Source organism: Phodopus roborovskii, unplaced genomic scaffold (genome assembly GCF_943737965.1).
Source record: "Phodopus roborovskii unplaced genomic scaffold, PHOROB, whole genome shotgun sequence".
NCBI lineage: Eukaryota > Metazoa > Chordata > Mammalia > Rodentia > Cricetidae > Phodopus > Phodopus roborovskii.
The window spans coordinates 15776209-15800353 of NW_026126588.1; the positions used below are offsets into that span (position 1 = coordinate 15776209).

General features: G+C 38.3%; 1 protein-coding gene across 5 annotated transcripts in view; it reads right to left on the reverse strand.

Annotated features, from left to right (window-relative positions):
• Window positions 1-24145, reverse strand: part of Phf3 (PHD finger protein 3) — a 66243-nt gene that overhangs the window by 18449 nt on the left and 23649 nt on the right. For 2 of the 5 annotated variants that reach the window (XM_051204520.1, XM_051204518.1), the window contains 6 exons: window positions 20425-20586; window positions 12765-14487; window positions 6948-7257; window positions 4156-4339; window positions 1083-1224; window positions 847-1003 (listed from right to left, as the gene is read on the reverse strand). In XM_051204520.1, coding sequence (XP_051060477.1) covers window positions 847-1003; window positions 1083-1224; window positions 4156-4339; window positions 6948-7257; window positions 12765-14487; window positions 20425-20566 — 2658 coding nt within the window. In that variant the 5' untranslated portion in view covers window positions 20567-20586. Of the gene's footprint in view, window positions 1-846; window positions 1004-1082; window positions 1225-4155; window positions 4340-6947; window positions 7258-12764; window positions 14488-20424; window positions 20587-21411; window positions 21607-24145 lie in introns of all 5 variants that reach the window. The other 3 variants (XM_051204519.1, XM_051204522.1, XM_051204521.1) reach the window with 2 other exon arrangements.

A 24145-nucleotide genomic window follows, 5' to 3' on the forward strand; every position in this document is an offset into this window, starting at 1 on the left:
ACTTCCATGTTCTTAGTGAGTATAGTAGTTTGAATGTAATTGGCCCCCATAAGCTCATAGGGAGTGGCACCTTAGAAGGCGAGACTTTGTTGGAGTGGGTGTGGCCTTGTTGCAGGAAGTGTGTTACTATGGGGGTGGGCTTTGAGGTCTCAAATGCTCAAGCCACACCCAGTGTCTCAGTTTCCTTCCTGTTGCCTGTGGATCCTTCCCTAGGACCATGTCTGCCTGCATGCTGCCATGTTCCTCCATGATAATGGACTGAACCTCTGAACTGTAAGCCACCCCCTTAAATGTTTTCCTGTGTAAGAGTTGCTGTGTCATGGTGTCACCAAGACAGTGAAAAGGGCAGGGAAGCTGTAGAGAATAACTTTATAACACCAGGCCAAGTTCAATCCCCAACACCACAAGCAAATAAATCAAATGACACACAATGTTCTGTGAGCTGCCCAGGGGTGTTCAACATTTTCACAATGTGACATGATGTTGTTTACAAATATGTTGGATCACACTGACAGCTATTCAGGGATGTACCAGGCTATGGGCCTCTTACAGGATGTATCTGAGATACTCTCACTCCAATTAGTAAGTTGAAGAGCTATTATTACTGCAGTCTTGGATTCCTATTCTGGAAAGTATAAACATTTATATGACCGGTGAAATGGCTCAGTGCTTACTGCCAAGCTTGATGACCTAAGTTCAATTCTCTGAACTCACACTGGAGAGAAAACTGACTTCTGAAAGCTACACTGAGGCAAAAGAATCAAAGTATACACGAGCCCCCGCACACACGCACACTTACAAAACTGAATAAAATTTAAGAGAACTCAGACAGAACAAGTTACTTACATTGTTTTTAGGGTCCTTCAGATTAAACATCAAGCTTCTATATTTATTCTTATACTTAGAGTCCGTGTCTCGAAAGAAAGAGAAAAGCTCTTTTTCAATTTTTGTGGCGACCTTTGCTGCCTTTTCCTCTGGGACCTTCAAATTTGAGTCTGTAAGTCTTAAAATGAAAACAATTCAATTACTTTCAAATACATGGAGCAAACGCCATTCAACCTGTAGTGCTGACAACATGTTACCTTCTCATCAGAATGTCTTTAAGAGAATGCCGGACGCTCTGTCTGATTTGATCGGCAGAAGGTTTGGAAGCAGCAGGGGGGTGCACATAAGGTCCTCCTTTTTCAACTTTCTTCCTTTTCGTCTCTTGCTTCTCATGAGTGCCTAATTTTAAAAAGTATCTAACCTCATTAAATGGGCTTAAAGACACTTTCTTTTATAAAGAATGATTAAGTTTAAATCAAAGCAGACTAAGTCACTACTCAGAAAGAATTCAGAGCCCACAGTCTGTTATTCAAATGTCCAGGCACTAATGTGTTAATTTAACTGTCCAGTGATCAAAGAGCAGTCAGTCCTAAGGCCATAACTGTATGCAATGCTTTCCTCATTTCAGTAAGGGTTTGAGAAATAGCTCCTCTTCATGTGCTATCTGACTTTTAAAAGGCTACATAGGAAATCTGATCCAAATGTACTAGGTAAGCTAATAATGAGTTACAGAATGCACTGAGCTTCCTCTTTGTATTTGGAGTAGGTTAGCTGAATACTAACCTACTCCACTGGTTTTTATTTCTTCCATTACTAATTCTCACATATTTTCAAAATCTCAGTGTCAAACAACCTACTACTTTGACATCAGCTCATTTATTCTAGAATCTTGTCTCTGTTGGCATTAAAAAAAAAATACATATATATATATATCCCAGGTGGATTGAAAGATGGATCACTAGTTAATGGCATATACTGCTCTTCTAAGCCATAACCCAGCTCACAACACCAATGTCAGGCTACTCACAGCCACCTGTAATTCTAGCTCTGGGGGACCCGACACCTCTGGCCTCCACATGCACTTACAGTTATATGCTTGCGCGTACACACACACACACACACACACACACACACACACCATTAGAAATAATAAAAGCAAATCTTTAAGAATGAAACTGATAGGGTGGGGGCTATGGGAAGATGAGGAATCAGGTTGAGTGGGTTGGGGGTGGGACAGAGGCAGAGTAATAAAAGAGAGGTCTTGATAGGGGGTGGGGATTTTAGGGAGAAACTTGCTGCCAGGGAAACTCCCAGGAATCCACAAGGATGACCCCTGCTAAGACTCCTATCAGGAGTGGAATCTTAGTGGAGAGGTGTCTGAACTGGCCATCTCCTGTAATCAGATTGGTGACTACCCTAATTGTCATTAGAGAGCCTTTATCCAGTAACTAATGGAAGCAGAGGCAGAGATTCACAGCCAAGCACTGGGCTGAGCTCCAGCAGTTCTGCTGAAGAGAGGAAGAAGAGAACTGTACAGGCCAGGGAGTCAAGGTCATGACATAGGAACCCACAGAGACAGCTGACCTGAGCTAGCATGATCTCAGGGACTCTAGACCTGTGTGGGACCGATCTAGGCCCTCTACAATGGAGTGACAGTTATGTAGCTTGGTCTGTTTGTAGGCTCCTAGCAGTGGTATCTAGACTTGTCCTCTGCTCTTGAGCTGGTTTTTGGGAACCTATTCCCCATGCTGGGTTGCCTTAGCCAGCCTTGATGCAAGGGGAGGGGCTTGGTCCTGCCTCAACTTGGTATGCCATACTTTGTTGATATCTATGGGAGGCCTGCCCCTTTCTGAACGGAGAGAAGGGAACAGGAGAGAAAGGAGGGGACGCTTCGTCTAGGATGTAAAATAAATGAAAATTTTTATTAAAAAAGAATAAATTTGCTACATTAAAAACTGTACCTACCAATGGAGTATATTATTATGATACAGATAAATACCACACAATGCATAAATCACCTTAAATTTATCTCATTTATCACTTCTATAAATGGAAAAACTCCTTCTAAATATCTGAAACACACATTATTACTATCTGCAACCACCTTGCTAGGTAATAATAATTCCAGAATCTCTTACTTGTAACTTATCCTTTCATAAAGTTTCCCTACCCAACTCTTTCCAACATCTGGTAACCACCAGCTGAAATAACTTCCCATCTACTCTCAGCCTCTATGATAGAGTAGACTCAACACACACTGGGGAGGCAGAGGCAGGCAGATGGGTCTCTGTGAGTTCGAGGCCAGCCTGGTTCACAGAGTGAGTTCCAGGACAGGCAGAAACACTGTCTTGAAAAACCAACCATCCAACCAAACAAATAAAACCAATATCTCAAACCCAGAAATTTTAAAAATATAGATTAACAGTAAAATTCCTAAGAAACCCGGAAATTAACTTCATAGCTAACAGCCACAACAAAATAAAATACCTAGTAATAAATTTACCTAAGGTTTACAAACTGAAAATACCATTAAAATGTTCATCCTACCTAAAGCAATCTACAGTCAATGTAATTCCTATCAAAACAGCAAAGACATTCTCACCACAATGGCAAAAGATCTTCTACAGCCAAAGCAATCCTGAGCTAAAAAGTTGGAATCATTACAATATTTATTTGCCTAAACAGCACACTACTAGCATTGAAGAAAAAAAATGCACAAAACACAGAACACAGAATAAATTGACATGTTTACAACTGATTTTCAACAAGGCATCAAGAACTTAGAAAACTAAACACACCTTGTCACCTCAAATAAAATTCCTTAACCCCACCTACGTCTCTATACCCACCACTTTGTCCCCCCAGCCCCAATCAGCAGACACACTGAAAGTTACCTGTAATGAATCCTTCTGGTTCCTTCATCACATTCTGCCATGAGCTACTACCATTGCTTCTATCTGACTGCTCCCTGAAAGCTAAGAGGTTTCTTACTGTATCAGCTGCTGCGATACCCAGGTGACACCGACAGTTTATTGTGTCCCTTCTGGCTTTGCAGCACCATGGTACAGTTCTCCCCATCTGTTTCCTTACTCCTCGGCTTATTGTTTATCATCTTCTACTACTACTTAAGTGGCAAGAAGATGGCGTTAAGTTCTTCTAACTTCACTAACCAGCTTCACTGGTATCCCCTAAATTTAGAGCAATGTTTTCTATTATTACAAATATGGTCAATACTGTCATTAAAAGGTTCGTTTTGAAAAATGTTTCAATACACCAACTTCTGTGAAATAAACTAAATATATAGTACATAATTCTCAGTAAGCTCAGTACCTGATTTTGATGGTTTTTCTACTGTGCAAGTAACAGTTGTAGATTCTTTGTGTATTTTTTCACTTTTTTCTTCTGATGATCTCCGAGGTAAAACTGGTTGTCCCAACTTCCGAAGAGGAGCTAGCTGCCATTTTTTAATTTCATTATCTCTACTGTCAGATGAAGGTTTTCCTTCACCAGACTCCTGGAAAATAGAATTCATTTCATTAAAATGAAAACTACTATATAAGATAAACTTCAATATGTAAGTCTAATTAACATTACAAAAATATACAAAAATAAACTATGATTACTAAAATACAGAAGATTCACTCTTTCATTAAAATCTACTTTGTTAAGCACTTATTTTGCACAGACAGAACACATAACATTCCATGAAGGAAGAAAAAAGACAGAGATCAGGTCCTAAGGTCCTCAACCGGCTGTGAAATGAAGAAGGCGGGGAATGTGGAGAACTGAGTATCTGCATTTGTCAATACTTCTAAAGAACACCCCACCCGAGCCACATTAACTTGAGCACAGGGATGAATTAAGTTCACACTACGGCAATAGTCCATTTTAACTCCCAAGGTACCATTAATATACTTGTTACTTAGTTCCCAAATTGAAACCTATGAAGAATTACTGGTGAAAGTAGCCTTCTCAGATGAAAGAAATTAATCATATTACACCAATCTTGAAAAATAGGGAGAATAACCATGTACAGATAAGACAAGTTATCAAATGAGGAAACATGATATTTTCTTTAATGTAGTAATCCTCTAATTTCTCATTTATTTTAGTTTTCTAACTAGACTTAACACTCAGAGTAGGAACGTGGTGGGGATTTTATTTAGTTTTTAAGACTTACTTTTGTTTTCTATGTTTGAATGCTTTGTCATGTATGTTAAGTGCCTATAGAGGCCTGAGAGGTTGTCAGATCCCTCAGCTCTGGAGTTACAGACACTGTGAGCTACCATGTGGACACTAAGAATTACACCTGGCTCCTCTGAAAAAAGAAAAGCAGCCAAAGCTCATCATAACTGCTAAGGCATCTCTCTAGCCCCAACAACATGTTTTACTGTCACAGGCACGGTAGTGTCATTCCTAGCACACAACAAAAGTGCAATAAATGATTCAGCATAGAAATCTGGTGACAGGAAGTGGTATGTGAAGAGTAGACACTGTAAATCACCACCAGATTGATCCAAAGGCTCATGAGTTCTGCACCAGCCAGGTGTAGCAGAGCAATGCCTTTAATGACAGAACTTGGGGGGAGCAGAGGCAATAAGATGGAGAGTTGGAGGCCAGCCTGGTTTACATAGGAGTTCCAGGATGGCCAGAACAACAGAGACCATGTTTCAGAAAGATAAAAATAAAACAAAAGGGGGGCAGGGGGAGAAGAGAGTTCACCATCAAAAGAACCAAGCAATGACGCGCTGAACACTGTGGCATCTATAAATCCTGACCAACTTTTAGATTTCTGGAAGCATTAACAATGCTAACGTTTCATAAAGTCTTTTTAGGTAAGACAGACACAACACAGCTATATGGCAATGTAGTAATTTCCAAACAGACAAGAAACTGCATACAAACTATAACAACAGTTAACGACACAGCTTTCAGAGAACATACTGTAAAATGATAAGATAGCATTCAGCCATATTGTCAATTAACTTTGTTAACCAAGAAAAGCTAACTCTCCAAACATCATCTCAGACAGAAATGTTCAATGTCACAAAGATTTGAGTAAATGAAACTCAACCATGATTAAGCACAAAAGGAGTGTGTGAGAAGGCTGAGTCAATCACAAAATGCTCAGGTTCTAGGGAGTTAGTTACCTTCCCTGCAGAGGAAGCCTGGCTGTGCCTGGGATCTATAGAGGTTCAACCCCAGCACGATTGACAGCCTGCTATCAGAGCTACCAGATGCTCCCTCACCATCCTAATAAAACAGAAGCTACAGCTTCTCCTCCAGCAACATGTGGGTTCACTAACAAATCCCAATGGCTGAACCAAAGGCTTCCAGAGTTTCTTTCTAAAGTCAGTGTTTTCTTTGCTTTTAAGATGGCATATTTACTTATTCTTCTATACTTATTGCCACTGCAGTTTGTTTTGTTTTCCTCTGTAGGACTCTACTACAAATCAAGAATGAGAAAAGTCACTGGCAATGGAAGAAAACTTCCATTTCTATTTTTCTTTTTTTAAAGATCAAATATTTTAAAATTGGCTTAGAAAATACTTTTAGAAAATGGTTTAAAATGTCAGATCAGGGAAAATGAACTTTTAAACAGCAGAAATGGGAGGAGTAACTTCCATACAAACGAGAGCAAAGGTTACAATTTTTTTTTTCTTTTCTTGGTTTTTTGAGCTAGGGTTTCTCTGTAGCTTTGGAGCCTGTCCTGAAACTTCCTCTGCATACCAGGCTGGCCTCCAACTCAGAGATTCGCCTGCCTCAGCCTCCCTAGTGGTGGGAATTAGTAGATACTTAGATTGAAAACTGTTTTTAAAACTCAGTAAACAAAATTTGTTAGGTCACACAGCCCCATAAACACTGTAAACCAAAAAAAAAAAAAACAAAAAACAAAAAAACAAAAAAAATCAAATATAAAACTACAGCTTACATAGCATAAAAAAGCTGCAAATGAAAAGTCCCTATTTTCAGCAAAATTGCCACCAGAAAAGTAAAAATTCACCTCAGGAGAAAATAAGAATGTGCACTGTAATAAATATGAAAGAGAAATGTTTGAATCACACTTACGTCCATGTAAAGCTCTTGAAACAACAAATGTACTACTGCTTTGGAAATCTTACCCGTTTTAAAATCTTGACCTTGTGCTTTGCAGTATCATCCACGTATTTGTTTTTATCGTTGGCTACCATGTGCTTCGATGACCCAAGCTTTTCACACTCCATTGTTTTCTCTTCGCTGTGGGCTTCAACTGTAGTTGGATCTTCCAAAATATCTGTGTCTGATATGTCAGTCTTTTTGTCTTCTTCAGCACAGCATCTTACACAGACGTATTCTTTGTCTTCCTCTCCCATTTGCTGTGCTTGGGAAAGGCTTAACCCAACACAGTCACCATGAAACCAGTCATCACATCTCCCACAGCCAACCATAAACCTGGAAAGGGAGGGTAGGGGCGGGAAAAGTGATTTCTTTAAAAACGGCATTCTTATGTGAAAACAGTATTTAATGTTCAGATACTGCCTGTATTTTCCATTTATGCAATAGTTAAACATGGAGCAAGTTCCCAAGGAATATTCCATGAAAATGTAACTTTTAAATCAAAAGACTCTTCTCTAGAACTGATAGAAGACACTAGGAATGAGGACACAAGGCAGTTTCAGGTGAAAACTGGTCTCCCATGGTAAAACCAAACCAAACCAAAAACATAAATCAAAGCACAGGACAAAAACAATGAGAAGGGTAATATGCCAGTTCTTAAATACAATCCATCCTAGAGCTGAGGTCATACAGAAAAATGGGGTATTGAATTAAATGTTTAAAAAGGAAAAAATATAGTTTTTTTTTTTTTTTTTTTTTTTTAAAAAAAAAAAAGGACCTTTCACTCTTACTAGCATGTAACCTGAATTACTCATCTGGTCCAAGGTGTCATACTGGGTTCAACAGAAGAATTTGTTTACTTTGGGTGTGGGCTGTCTTAGTTAATGTCCCTGTATTTTATCAGCTCACTTCCTTAAAAAACAATATTCTATCTTAACATGAATGCATTCACATTTAGGTTTTATTTCTAATATCCCTTTGAAAGTTTTTCCTTTACTGCATTCTACCTATAATTATCACTTCATGAATCAGTAGTCAAGTCCAGTATAAAGTTTAAGTTAAAACCAAAGAGGAAAAAGGAAAACTGTCATTCACCTAAAGACTATTTGCAACTACCTAGGAATACAGTGGCGGCAGACCTGATCACATGACCGCTCGGCTTACTTGGGTAACCCTTTCAGTTTGGCAGTTCATGGGAGCTTAGCCAGACCCTTTCATCACGTAAGCACCTTGCAGCATTGTTAACAGTGGCACCACCAAACAAGTTCTACTCCTTTTAAAACGTGTGGTCTAACACATGGAATGTTGAAAATATTAGCCTAGGTGACATGGCCCAACTCTAAATACTCAACTTGCTATTTTCATGTCTGAAGTATCAAAATTAGTAAATTTAGGAGGTGTTTTTAAAGAGGTGCCAAATCCACCATTCCTCTACAGCAGCTCTCCATTCTCTTTATCCCGTGTACATTTCTGTCTGTTCAGCTACTACTGTGAACTCTTAAAGAAACTAATATAATTGGCCGTTTATCCTCAGTGCTGCTCGGGGCTGTCAGTCTTCACCTTTCCTATGATGCTCTTGGTTTGAAAAAGGATGAGTAGGGTTTTTTTTTGTTTTGTTTTTTTGTTTTTCTTTTATTCACAAGTCTTGAGAGCATTTAAACAATGTAAAGTTTCTCTGAGATTATTAGTGGTTTTTCGTTACAAATGACATGTTCCACAGGGTAGGGATTTTGAAGAATTCATGTTTAATACCTTAATGGTCTTTCCTTGCTGCATACAAGGTATACACATTGCTATTCCCTGAAACCAACTGGCTAGTATAAACAGCTCTGAGATTCTGAAGGAAAACTGGTCTCGTCTATAACTACAGCTGCACTGACTTCAAAGCCAGTCTGCAATGTCAGATTATAGAACAATGTAAAGTGTTTTCTACCTCTCGCTTGATGGAACTAGGCCACCTCACTGATCTATGACTATAAAATGTATCAAGTAATTTCATCATACCTGATTTCAAGTTTGCTTTGGAGATGCCTACACTCAAACACTGACATACTTTGAGAAACAAATCTCTTGTAGTTTAGGTTTGGTTTTAAAACCAATGTATTTAGATTATTAAAAGAAAAAAAAAAACTTTCTACAAAACAAAACTCCCCAGTGTCTGGGATGGGGGAATCTTCTTTAATATGGTCATTAACTCATAACTGTTACCACCAAGTCTGAATTTCTAAGTACCATGAACTTAACAAAAAGGAAGGGGAGAAGGATGCATGAGGAAGGAAGGAGAAAGGAAGGAAGGGGTAGGGAAGGAAGGAGGGAGGAAGAAGGAAGGGGTAGGGAAGGGAGGAAGGCAGGCAGGAAGGAAGGAAGGATAGAGGAAGGAAGGGGTAGGGAGGAAGGAAGGAAGGCAGGAAGGAAGGAAGGAAGGATAGAGGAAGGAAGGGGTAGGGAAGGAAGGCAGGCAGGAAGGAAGGAAGGAAGGATAGAGGAAGGAAGGGGTAGGGAAGGGAGGAAGGAAGGATAGAGGAAGGAAGGGGTAGGGAAGGAAGGATAGAGGAAGGAAGGGGTAGGGAAGGAAGGAAGGCAGGCAGGCAGGAAGGAAGGAAGGATAGAGGAAGGAAGGGGTAGGGAAGGACCGACGAAGGACCCTGCCTTCTTCCCAGTCATCACACTGCCTTACAGACACAAGGACAAGGAGGACGCGGTAAGGGAGCAGAGCACAGAATGCATGGCAGTAAACAGCCAACAACTATTCCATTTCTTTCCCTATCCTTGAATTTCTAATTAACGAGGTATTTCTTTATGAAAAATATTAAAGTCTTTGTGTAAAAATAAATGCAGTGTAGAGCTTCTCAATCAGTTAACTCAAACTAGTCAGTATGAATTACATAAGTGGAAAGAGGCAGCCATACTCATGCTTTTCCTTACCAGGTCCATATATAAACTGACAGCAGAAACAAAAATTAGTCTAATGAAAAAGAATAGAAAGCAACTTGTATTTTCTAATCTTAATTCTTTTTTGTATGAGTCAGAAAAAAATTCTTAGAAAACTTGTAGCTGTTAAACTATATAGAGTTCATTCCAAGGACACCTGCTTGGCCACAAAAAAAAAAAAAAGGAAAAAAATTGGGGGTCACCAATTAACACTGAAGGTATTACAAGTTTATTATTTCTACTAGATATACAGTTCTATTAGGTAGTTTAAGTGACAGCACAGAATGTATTTCACTATATATGAACTCACTCTCCTAAAGATTTTATTTCACATAAACATTAAATCTTAGTCAACTAATCTGCAAAGAAAACTAGTCTATAAAACTTAAAATGAGAAAAGCAGAATTATTTATTCTAAATATAACACTATGAATGGATGATGCTAAAGAGACTTTTTGCTCACTTTTGAAATGCTGTCCAATCTACAATTAGGGTCAAGAAAATGCATTACAAATTAAAGATACTAACATCTTCCTGACAAAGTAGAAAAAAGAAACCCAAGGTAGATAGTATGAAAAGACTAAGAAAATTCTGGTGAAAAGGTTTCAAAATCACATTTAAAATAAACAAAGGTCTCAATTTAAAAGTATGTTGACTAATTCTGATACATGTCTGTATTGGGAAAATAAATTTAAGAAAAACTATACTACACTAAAAGACCTACTGTCTCTATGATTTAAGAATCTTAACATGTTATATCATGAGGAACTATAATATAAATCATAATACCCACTGGAGATATATAGGAAAAGCTAACTCCAGTTGCAATTTGCGTAAAATACTGATTACTTTCACAAATGCTATTAACAAAGAGCTGTCAATGTGACTAATACATAAGTTCAGATAATCTCTACCTAATAAATCTGTACTTTACATATACATTAAAAGTGGAAAGTTACAAACTGTCTGGAGAGCATGCTCTTAGGTATTCAGTAGATGCAAGAACAATGTAACAATACAGTAGTCAAGTTAATATGTAAAAAAAAAAAAAAAAAACAACCAATCACGTAGGCTTCTTTATTCACAGACTGAAAAAAAATTACTGAAGGTACGTGAAGAGCTAATTTAGAAACTATTTCCAAAGTACATAATCAAGACCAATTACACAGGGTCAACACCCCAGTCCCCACAACCAACATTCTAAGCTGTAGTACAGACTGAAGCAAATAAAAGTCCGTATTTTATATAGCAGACTCAAAAAGTATGCTTTAAAAAAGTGTTAAGAAGAATACGTAATCTTCACTTTACAAAAATAACTGCAGATATTATGAAGTGACTGGCCTCACTAAAGATCTTGGGTAAACCCCTAAAGGCTAGACCATTAGAACAAATTTTATCTATTAAAAAGCTAATTGTAACATACTGAACATGAGTTCTAACTCTTATGCCAGGTCCCTAGTCCATGACTCTTAAACACATCAGTGGCACAAATTTTTGGAAGATACTGAGACAAAGGGCTGGCTTTTATTAAAAGAACAATTAAAAGCGCAATTTAGTCCTTAAGTCTGAGATCTGAAGAGATCTGAAGAGTGAGCTATTTGTAGAACATGTGAACATATCATAAAAGCCATTAGAAGTATGTAACTGGGATAAAGGCAGGATTATATTAAAACACTACAAAGTTTAAAAAAGAGGAATATACTTTTTTAATAAAGCCAATTCCTGACATTAAAACAGGATATAAACAGTAAATATTTCCATACTATAAAGCCCAAGGCAAGAGGACCACACGAAGGGTTACACACTGAGCTTCAAAATAGGCTCTGCTATGGCCTCTGCATCAAACAAACAAACAAACAAACAAAACCAACCCTACCACATAAAACTTAGTTTAGCAGCCCCCAAACTTCCCCTTACTCTCCCAATTAAAATGATGTACACAGCACCATTTACTGACTGCCAGTCTCTAAATTTAGTCCCTTTTGTATGTGATCTGATAGAGATGGGGAAGGTAACTGTCATTTAATTTGTCTGTGTTTTTTTCTTTTTAATGCATAATCACTGACAGAAATCCCAACAGCAGTGTGATCAGCACCATTTGCAGCAGCAAATTCATCTCTTCTTTGTTCTTTCTCAAAAAAGAAAGCAAATGAAAATAGACTCAGGATAGGGGCAGAGTCATAAGCTACTAAAAATGGAGACCAAAGGAACACTATAATAAAAGCAGTGGTAAAGTCAACTATAAAATTCTCAAAGATTAGAACTCACAAATTCTTTAAACTACTAAAACATTCCAAAAAGGTATTTTCAGTCTATCCCTTAATACATACAAAATCCATCTAGGTAATCTAACAGTTGCTTTTTTGCTATTGTATTTAGCTCCAAGATCAAATCTGTTGGTTTTGAAGTGGCAGTGGTTGGGTTTAAATTGCATCATTTAAAAACAAAAACAAACAAACCAAAAAAAAAAAAAAAAAAAAACCAGCAGGTTCAAAAGAAAACTGGCAATTCCGTTATGACCTTCACACTTTATTACTAGTTCTGCAGTCAAATAAAGTGACATATAGCCTCCAGTCCTGAGGCAGCATAACAATTCTGATTATCGTAAGAGTTTTGGTTTTTATCAGATGCAATGACTACATTAAATTATAACTGGTTACAATGACAAAGCATGTCCATGTCTATCAGCTATTGGTCAGACTAAGCTTTTTAAAATACCCTAGGATGATCTAGTTGTAAATTCAGTGGCTCCAGGTTTCTCTCATTTATCCAGGATTAGTATGGGGCTTTTGGAAGTCTTCGTATATCACATAACTTCTTTTCATATTAGAAAGTTTTCACAATGATCTCAATCCTCATCCTACAAGTTTTTCAATGAACACACCCATAAACCCAGACACACGCACACACACCTGTTGCCATGTGGTTTTTTACAAAACCCACATTGCTTGCTGGGAGTCCACATATGTTTGCTTTCAACTGAGGCGGTCTGATCTGACCCTTCTCTTTTCACAGTCGCTATGTTGTCTGGGATGAACAACGGAGGCTCATCCAGAGAAAAGCCTCTGCTGGTTCTCCGTTGGCGAGGCTGGAGGTTCTTCTCGGGTTTTTTTAGTTTCAGTCTGTCCTCCTCCTTAAGATGCTCACTGCCTGGATGCTCATGCTCATCCCTCCCATGGCTGGTGACCTTCGCCACTGATGCCTGCTGCTGAGGCTTATGGCTCGGTTTCTGGCTGGAGTGCAGTGAGTGTCCAGTCTGTGCAGCAGAATGAGAATCCTTAGGGCAGCCAGAGTGACCATGAAGCTTATCACTAAGAGAATGGGTCGAAAGTTTGGAAACTTGCATCACATTTTGATCCTGTGAGGTTTTCTTCAATACAGAATGAGCTTGGCTCTTCATAGACTTGACCCCAGAATTACAACTCAGATTCTTCAGATCCTTATCAAGCTGTCCTTTTCTCACTTTGACTGGCCTCTGAAAATCGTGCTGGGGTTCTAGTTCATCGGGATTTCGCTTCACAGTCTTGACATTAGATTTGGTTTTGCTGTGAACTACTTCATGCTTCACAGCAACAGGTTTTCTTGGAGTCTCTGTGGTCATGCTTTGTTTAGCATGAGTTACAGATTTTATGTGTTTAGATTTTATGTTTTTGGGCTCTAAGCTGCTTCTGTCATCCTGAAGATCAGCTGTTTCATGAGAATCCATTTTAATACTTTGAGTAATATTCAACTGCTTTGAATTTTGGTCAGGAACATCACAAATAGTATTTTCTAAAGTAGTAATTTCTGGTTCAAAAGCACAAGTATCAACCTCCTCCAAATCTGATTTAGGAAACTCCGTGCCCTGTAACTGAACATCGTTAGACTCCATGTCCTCACAATACCCCGATGTTCCCATTTGATTTCTTTGAAGAGAGTTCTCAGCTTTGTCCACAATATCTACAGTACTCTTCGATCCCAGATGACACCCAGAGGCTTCACTCTTTGTCTTATTTTTATCTGTACAAGCAGAGTCACTAAACGCATCAGAAGATCCAAGTTCCTCAGTCACCTGCTCACCTTCACAGGGTAAGTGCACCTCCTCTGCTTCCTGTTCAAGTTTTCCCACTGCATTCCTTTCTTCCATAGTGTCGTCCACTCCCCCTGAAACAAGACCATTCTGCTCATCGTCGTTATCTGAAAACTTAAACAATGGGCTACTATCACTCTTAGCTCCACATTCCTTCAGAGCTTCACCTTTCTGTTCTCCCACACTAGCACAAGTCTCTGAGAGAAGAGGACAATTTAACTCATGAGACGGCACATTTACTTCACCCTGGCTATTACATGCATGCTTGGAATCTAATTCAGTTTCATCCTTCATTTCCACACAGGGTGACGCTGAAGAGTCGACACAAGATGCTGAGACCTCTGGCACCACGTCGATTGGCTCAGCATGTCGGCCACCCCTTCTGCTCTCTTTAGCGTATTCGGATTTCAGTGCTGTATAAAGTTCTTCTTTACTCTGGCATCTTTCAGATGGTTTCACCCCTACTTTAGGGGTAGATACAGTCTTCCCCGGTGGCTTTTTTGTGCTTAGAGGTGCTGCATTTGAACGCTTGGCAATAGTGCTTTGTCGCAAACTTCTTACTTGTTCTATCATAGGGGAAAAAATAAAATAAAAAAAAAATAAAAACTTAGCTATTTGCTGTGTGCTTTTATTTCAGTAAAGTTTAGAATATATCGCTTCCTTATTCTGAACTATGAAACTTACCTGATCATATCAGTAAAAATTTACTGAAGAGCTACTCATGATGATCATATATATAAAAAAATATATATATGTAATCTAATATTAATTTTCATTTACTAGAGTCTCTTGAATTCTAGCAAAAGGAATAGAAATACAAATTTCAGGCTTATCTAATTTACAAGGAATGTTTTCTACAAAGTATCCTTCCTATACGAAGTAAAACTATGGAAATCAAAGCATCCATTACCACCAAATAACTGTCTAAAAGAAAGATTTTCACACATTCCTAGACACCAAATATTCTAATTATTAAAACCACGTTAAGTCCAATTTGCCTTGTAAGTCCAAATGACAATGACGTCTTAGATGCAAATGAAACCATGTGCCCTAAACAATTATCTGTTGTTTCAAGATATAACTCCACTTTCATACATTTTCCTTTTACATGGAAGCTATTGGTTTTTAAAGTCAGACAGGTCTCGTGTAGCCTAGGCTAGCCTCAAACCCCTGAAGCTGACTCTCTTGCCTCCGCTTTTTCACAGCCCCGTTTCTGCATGCTTGGTGAGTAGGCATTCTAAAACAACCATCTTACACACCTCTCCAGTCCCTACACTACTCCTATAGAAAAAAAATAAAGTTTGCACCAAGAGTAGCACATATACACTGCCAATGATCAGTAACTTAGGCTGAGAAAAATGCATAAGGAAAATATGAAAATAAGAAAGCGCTTCCTTCTTTTAACAGTGCTCCTAGCACAGTCTATTACGTAGAGCTTTTTTCCCTCTTTTCCCCAAGCCTGATAAATCTTCCAGACAAAGGAAAAACAGTAAAAAGAACTGAAATTAAAGAAAACTTTAAAAAAAAACTCACTAAAAAGAAAAGCAACTCAAAATACAAGAATGAAGCGATACCTATCTTGCTCCTCTAAATCAACTTAACATGATACAATTTCTTTTAAAATTTACCCATTCAAAATAAAATCCTACTATGATACTGCTTTTGAATCTTTCCCCCAACTTAACGCTTTTCATCAGGGAGTGAGACTATTAAAGAATGTCCTTCTTACACCTGGGACAATCCCAGGTGGTATTTCATGTACTGGTATAACATAACAGCACTCTCCATTCCGTTTCCCACAGGAAAATAAACTACAAAGTTATCCCAGCTTTGGGACCTTTTCTATTCCCCCCAGGCCTCACAATCTCTGGACATTTGGGACACACTCTAAGACTTAAAAAATCACAGCCTGCAGAGACGGCTCAGTCAATAAAGTGCGTGTCATGTGTGCACGAGGACCTGAGTCTAGATTCCCAACACCCATATAAAAGACAGGCATGGGAGCATGCACCTGTGACCTCAGTGCTGGAGGTAGGACACGGGGCTGACACAGGACCCTGGAACTCACTGACCAACCAATCTAGGTCAACAAAGGAGCTCCGGGTTCACAGAGAGATACTGACTCAAAACAATGAGGAAGATGATGGAGAAAGACATTGACCTCTGGTCTTCATATATACACACCTGGTGTGCACATGCACATACAACACAGAAAAACAAAATAGTAAGACATTAATGCTCAGTTGTTTTTAAAATAATTCCCTAAGTTTTATTTTTGTATCTACATGACATTTAAGTCCTGAACTCTATACATACGTGAAACAAAACCACTTAAAATTAATAATAAAAAGTTTAGCTTTGAATTGGCTGCTAAAAAGCGTGGCAGCCAGTTGACCTGGAAGGTATTCTGATGAAATAGTATTTTCTAATAGTAAAGCTACTAATAGAAATTGCTCTTTTTTGCCTTTCTATAGGCAAAAAGTAATTTTTCTACATTAAGTAAAGTACACATGTGTCAAGTAACAAATTTTTAAAGCTTATTAAGTGTGTGTGTGTGAGAGAGAGAGAGAGGAAAGACGGGGGGGGGGCAATTATGATAATATAACCTTATTCCCTTAGCTTCAATAAAGGATCTTTTGAATACACAGGAAATGAAGAACAAGAGAGGCAACAAAGACAAATTTCAAAATTCAAACAAGGGACACTTAAGAAACAGTATCCTTAACTTGGCTCATTGGAACTCCGAGTATGAACCAACAACCAGGACACTACATGGGACTGACCTAGGCCTTCACATATATGTGACAGTTTATGTAGCTTGGTCTACTTGTGAACTCCTAACAATGGGACCAGGTGCTGCCCCTAACACTTTGCCTGGCTCTTGGGAACCTATTGCTCATACTGGTATGTCTTGCCCAGCCTTAGTACAAGGGGATGTGCTTAGTCTTAGCACAACTTGACAGGCCATGCTTCGTTGATACCCATAGGAGGCCTGTCCCCTTCTAGACAGAAAAGGAATGGATTTGGGGATGGGGGGAGAAGGGGAGTAGAGGGGAAGTTGGAGAAACAGAATGGAAGGAGAGAAGGCAAATTGAGGCTGGCCATATATATATATATGTAGTAATATCCTTGAGACAAACAATAAGCTGGCAAGTTCAGCAAATCCACAATTGACACCCTGCCTAAATCTGGCAGCTTATCCTCCAGACCAATAAGACTAGGATTTTCACAGTAGAGAGTAGAAATAGCAGACACTGATGATAGTTGTGAGACAAAAAGAATTTATGTATATTTGGTTGAGATATTCCAATCATCTTCCTTCATAGGGTACCAAACTATGCTAATGAGACCACAGAAATAACCTGAATTTTGAAGAGCGTGTTCTCACAAAACAAGTAACACTCCATTCATAAACTCTGCCCATACACTTAGAAGTTTTCTGAAGCAGGAGCAAGAGTCAAGAGTCAAACATTCTCTGCTCCTCTGTACAGGCATCCCAAGCCCTCGTGGATCTCCTTTGAAATAGAAACTTTTGGCTTACTGATTCCTCCTCACAGCCTTCTTATCACTGTAATAGCAGGCACCTGCTCTACTGCTGACACTGAGTATGACAACAAAATGACTTCTGTCCTTTCAGGCTGGAGATCCCTGCCTGAATCCTTCCCTCACTAGCCCAAGAAAACTCCATCTTCTAATGCTGTGAATCTTTCTGGCAGCAGCCAGTGACAAGCCATGTGATGTATAAAATCTCTATACATTGCAAGTTTGTTCAGCTCCTTGATTACTTGTAATTCCTAAATAAAACAGATTTACAAAATAAGGAAGCTTTCTAAATGAAAAAGACTAAAGCTTCTTTTCTCTTTTAAAATCAAAAAGGAGCAAACAAACTACTAAAAAGGAGATGAAACATTTTGAGTATCTTACTAAATACAAAAGATATCAGCAACTTAAAGACAAAAGCTAGAATATATACATTAAAAAAAGAATGCATTATTTCCATAAGCATCATCCCCCAAACAAAATGAAGAAGTATTTGAGCATTAGGACAGAAAAATCATAGTAAAATAAAACAATTTCAAAAGATTAAGTAAAAAAAGATATTATAGGAAAGTGTGAAGAAAATAAAGGTGATGAAAGGCTAGCATCTTTACCAGACATGAATTCCAGAAAGCAAGACTTGAAAAACTAATGAAAATTAGTAACAGTAATGTAAGAAAACTTCCAAGATTGAGCAAAAGTTTTCAGACTCTGAATCTAATGAATACATAAAATATACCGAACACCAAGCTTTCATGGCATGAATCTTTTCTTAATAGTGGAAGAGATTCTACAAGCTTACCAAATACAGCAATTCAACACCTGCCCTATGCCAAAACACACAATTACAAAACAAAAACCAGAGAAAACATCTTAATAATTCAGAGAATGAAGTCATTCTTACAAATCAGTTCCTATAGTTATTTGTCCTTGCTAAAGTAAATTATTCCACACCTATGCCATGCAAGCCACCCTAATTAAATGCTTTGGACACACAGAGACTAGGCAAGAGAACAGAAGTACTTCTAGCAGGAATGGAAGGGGATAAGAGAGTAGTGGGGGGGGTATGACTAATACTATATTATGTGTATATGTTTTTATGGAAATGTTTAAATATACATATATAGTTTAAATAAAAGTTTCTCTCCCACAGCCAAAAACAATCTAATAAATCCCCCACAACACAAGGCCTGAGAAGCCTTTTTTTTGAGTTGTTAGTCAGGGTTGTCCAGGAGGCTAGTGAGGGAAGGATTCAGGCAGGGATCTCCAGCCTGAAAGGACAGAAGTCATTTTGTTGTCATACTCAGTGTCAGCAGTAGAGCAGGTGCCTGCTATTACAGTGATAAGAAGGCTGTGAGGAGGAATCAGTAAGCCAAAAGTTTCTATTTCAAAGGAGATCCACGAGGGCTTGGGATGCCTGTACAGAGGAGCAGAGAATGTTTGACTCTTGACTCTTGCTCCTGCTTCAGAAAACTTCTAAGTGTATGGGCAGAGTTTATGAATGGAGTGTTACTTGTTTTGTGAGAGCACTCTCTTCAAAAGTATTGTCACCTATTGCTACTACCTTAGGCTGCCTATCACCTATTGCTACTATCTTAGGTTGCCAGCCAGAGGTGCCTATTGATGAAGACACCATGCACATCAGACACTGGGCCCTGAGGCCCCTGAACTAGAACCGGCCTGAAAGCCTCCTCCCTGCAGACCAGCTTCCATGGTACAAGAAGGACCCATGCAAGCTTCCAAAGCAGGGAAGCAGCAACTGACAGTCCTACCCAGCTGTGAGAGCTATGAACCCCATCAGCGAACAGCATAGCACAGCAACCTAAGGATGCAGTACTGGCACACATAACTTAGCAGCAACAAACAGTTCTCTAATGGGACTTAAGACCCTGTTAACAACAGAGTGACTATACCTGGTACTAAAATACTAACCAACTACCCAGGGCTAGTGAGTGAAGTTATGGGTCTTGCACTAGAACCTACAACCACTTAACATCCCTAACTACATTCTAAGCATGTGTCCTCATAGACACAGGTAAGTATGGCACTCACTCAAGTAAACTTCTCTCTGTAACAGATGGAGACAACTACAGAGCAAAGTTGTGGAGCCCAGTGCCAATGGGTACAAACACAGAAGAACTGCAGCACGCAAGGCCCAGGAGTCAACGCAGAGGAGAGGAGGAAAGACTGTCAGAGCAAAGGGTCTGGGAGTTTGCTCCAGGACTGCAATCCTAGTAATATCACGAGCTACACCCACAAAATCTCATAAACATGACTGCCGAAAAATGAGCTGAACAAGGACAGCAACAACAGACATGCTAATATGGACAGAGGAAAGCACAGGCGGCCTCAACCCTACACAAAGAACGATAGACAACTGAGAAATGCAGAGAATGAAAGAGAAACAGTCTTCCGCAGAAAGAGCTCACCATTTGGTTATCCAATGCCAGAGTCAGCCCTGAAGACACAAGTAATAAATATGCAGACTGAGCAGGCGGCATTTGTGTATTTAGGAACACACACAAACACCACCAACAATTAATGAAAAAGATGCCATGGATTTGAAAAGAGATCAAAGAAAGAGATATAAGAGTCTGGATATAAGAGTTTGGACATGGAGAAATGACGTAATCATGTTATAACAAACAAACAAACAGTAATTTTAAAATGCTTACAACCCAAACACATTTTGAAAAACAATCTTTCAAGCCAGACATGACTAGAACACTCCTGTGTAATCTGAGTACTAGGAAAGAGGAGTTAATAAGATCAGGAGTTCAAAGCCAGACTTAGCTTCACGGGGTGTCTGAAATCAGGCTGGGCTGAAACAGACCATACTGATCCTCTGCTGTGGTGGGTAGATAGGAGAGTGGTTGGACAGAGACAATCTGCTTAGCATGTGCACAACCTAACATCCATGTTTTATGCATCTGATTTTCTAGCTTAAACCTCTTGGGAAGGGTTACCTTGTGCCATTAAACGAGGTGACTTTCTTGGTGATCTCACTGAATTGTCTTCTACTCTGTCCCTCAAACTCCTGTTAGGTAAAATCAATTCTTCTTCATCAATGGTATCATTACCACTTTCTTTAACAACTCCTTCATCCATAATATCGTCAAGACCAACAACTAGAAAGAAACAAAAACAAAAATTATTTTAAAAAATATTGGGTGTGTTATAAATGTAAAAGTAGTAAGTACATGGGGGAGAAAAATCAGTGTTTTAATGTGATACTGCATAGTCATAGAAAATTAAGTCTATTGGTAACCTATGTAATATTGTTACTAGTAAGCACCCACATCAATTCCATTTGACAAATGTCTACCCTGTGAGGTAATTATTTAGAATTAGTAATAACCTTGTCTGATTTGACCTCAACTACTGCTCTATTATCATCCGATTGCCCCTGAAAACTGTCACAGGCAATATATACCTGGAATACTCAATTCTCAATTCTATTGAAGTAGTACAAAAGTGTTCTGTGTCTTGAAACATTACGTTGCATAAGTGGGGGATGATTCTGGTAACTAAGAGATGGCAAATAAATAAGGAAGAACAGACAGAAAAGAAAATGAAAGGTGTACTTTTTCCCCCAGTGGTGAGGAAAACTGTGGGAATTTGTAGTTGAACAATTAAATTAACCCTAACCAGTAAGACAAAGTCATTTAACTCAGGAGAAGATGGAAAAGGACTGGGGGACACTGAAGAAAATATTAAGAGTAATCACACTGTTACTAAGTTTATTTTTATACCTTAACAAGTCAATGTGTATAATAAATGACCTTAAAAGCACACTTGCTGAAATCTTGTACAAAGACCACTACTATTTTCATTAGATGACTTGGATGCAAATCCCTGGCAGAACACACACATGAAATGTGACTAAGGTAGTTAACCTGTCTACTAGTTTCCTCTATCTCTGAAAGGAGAGTAACAGTACCTGTCCTACCTACCTCACAGAGTTGTTGTGAGGGTCAAGTGGGATGATGCATGAAAACTCACTCTGTAAACTTTAGAGTACTATACAAATGTTAGTTATTATCTTCATCCTAGGGTTAGAAGGAACCTCAAGAACTTATCTAGTCCCCATCTTTGTATCCAAGGAGAAGAACTTCATTTAAAAGAGCTCAACAAGATAGTGGTCTATCCTAAAATTTAAAAAGAACAAAATTCTTAATAAATATACTTTGAAATAACACAATCCTTTTTTTTTTTGAAGAGCAATTCAGCAATGAATAGATTCACAAAACTGCTCAAACCATGTCCCCAAAACCAAAAAAAAAAAAAAAAGGAAGAGAATGAATTGAAAAGAAAATGTTGGCCGGAAAACATTCTAATCTTTGCTTAAAAAGTCATACAAATGAAATGCATATTTAGACAGGGGAAAAAGACTGACAGGGTACAGATGAAAATAGAGCATTAATGGTAGTATTAATTCTTCTCTATGAAAGGTAAGGATTTACCTTTCATCTATCTTACAAATACAAAGCATGCATTACTTTCAGAGTTCACAATCCTCACCACTGTACTATGCACCACAACATGCTTCAGGAAAATGAATCAGGAGTCTCTTACAATAGAATATGGGTAGAGAGAGAGAGATGGCAAGCCCAGTCAGGCTATTCTATCATGACCAAATATTTATGCTATAATACATACTCAAACAAGAAAAAAGTTTACACTAAGTATTTTAAAAAGTAAATTAATACTCTTTTTAATTCTATATAAAAGCAATAAATATATATGTATTTTGTCAGCAAGTGTCTACTATAAGCACACACCTTATATGTAATCAGAACAATGTGAAAGAGTAAAACTGTCCAAGAGAAAAAGCTAAAACCAATACTGGTCTGGAGAGATTTAGTAACTCAAATCCACAGGCCAATTAATGAATTTTACATGTTGTTAAGTATGTACAAATGCCATAGAACAAAAGTGTGCAAGTCCAAAGACAACTTGCAGGCCCCTGGAATTTTAAAGTGAGGTCATCAGGCTTGGCAGCAAGAACCTTTATTTGCCATATCTCATTGGCCTTAAATTGAAGCTTTTTGAGACAGGTTGCATATAATCTTTTCGAAAAGCCATTAATGGCACCTACCTTGCTACCTGCTTGCCTACTGACCTACCCACTACACTAATACAATGTTTTCCTTGACTCAGCATATCTTTGAGTTACAGTTAAATGTAATGATGAAACTAAAAGGGGATACAAAGGTAAGTATATTTAGCAGCATTACTTATATCCTTATTTATATTTAGGAACATAATCATACCTAAACACCAAGTTCACGCCAAAAGGTTAATTTAATGTATGTAATATACAACTTGATAAAGCCAAACTGGCAAGTCCATACACGTCTCACTAAGAGAGAACCCTGTCTGAAAAACTAGATTAATGGCTCCTGAAGGATAACACTGAGGCAGACCTCAGGCCTCCACACACACGCACCAGCCCTCACACACAGAGACAACATACAACATACCTGACAACTGAATCCTAAGGGTTTTTAAAGTAGGGAATCAAGTGACACACCACAAAGTCAGTGTAAATAGAAGAACTGTTTAAAATGTGAACGCTTTGACTCTCCAGTATTTAAGACAATAAATAAAGCATAAAAAGAAACAAACAAAAATAAAAGAGATTTGAGTGAAACATATGAACCAGATAAGTGAAAAAAAAAATAATTCAAAAAAGCAAGTAAACGCCAAGTTAAACGTCATTGACGGGTGAAAGAAAATGCCCTTGATCTGGTATTATGATATCTACTAGTGTGACCTTAAGGAGTGGAAATAGTGATCTAGACTCAAAGAAGGAATATTTTGGTAAAGAAACAGAAAAATGAAATACAGATGCTGAAAACAAACAAAAACAAAAAAAAAACAGTGTGTGTTGACAATGAAATTCAACAGCCAAGGCCTTAAGGCCTGGACAAAATAGAATTCACTTTCACAGTTCAATTCTCCAAGTACAGAAAGGAAAAAGAAAAGACAGCAAGTAATTGCAAATCATACCTATAAAAAACAGACACAGAAATCAAACTTCAAAACACCATCTTGTAACAAGCTTCATGAAATGTAGGACATCATAAGGAAGACTAAACAGTGCGCCCGAGGGCATTCTTTAACCAATAACCGACATTACGGGACTAGGGAATATACAAAAATATACGTTGAAATTGTCCATTTCAATTTGTATCGTGCCCTATGCTTCTGAAAACACGACGGCAAGAGACATGTGTATTCACATCAATTCTAGAATGCCTACAGTGAGCTACAGTCATAATTGGCAGCCTTTAGGGGAGGGAGTACTTTAGGACTGCTTCATTTTATTTATTTCTATTATCCAGGTTCTTTTCTTCTAAGATAGACCACGGGGAGATCAATGTTCTAATCCACCTGCACAGCCTGCCTGTTATAAATGAAAAGCTGTAAATGATTATGAAAATGTAAAAAAATAACTCTAGCATGACTGAAAAATTACTGATTTACAACAAATTACTTTAACAAAAGAGCTTTTTCATAGGCTTTTCTTACAGTGTACTTTACTTGCCCTAGATCATCAAAAAGCTGTCTACTACATGTCTCCCCAATGATGGTTACTGCTTTTTTGCTTCTTGTCTTTATATATGTACTTTACACCTATCCACACACCTATACTCAGAGGCCAAGGGAAAGGTCAGCAGTTCT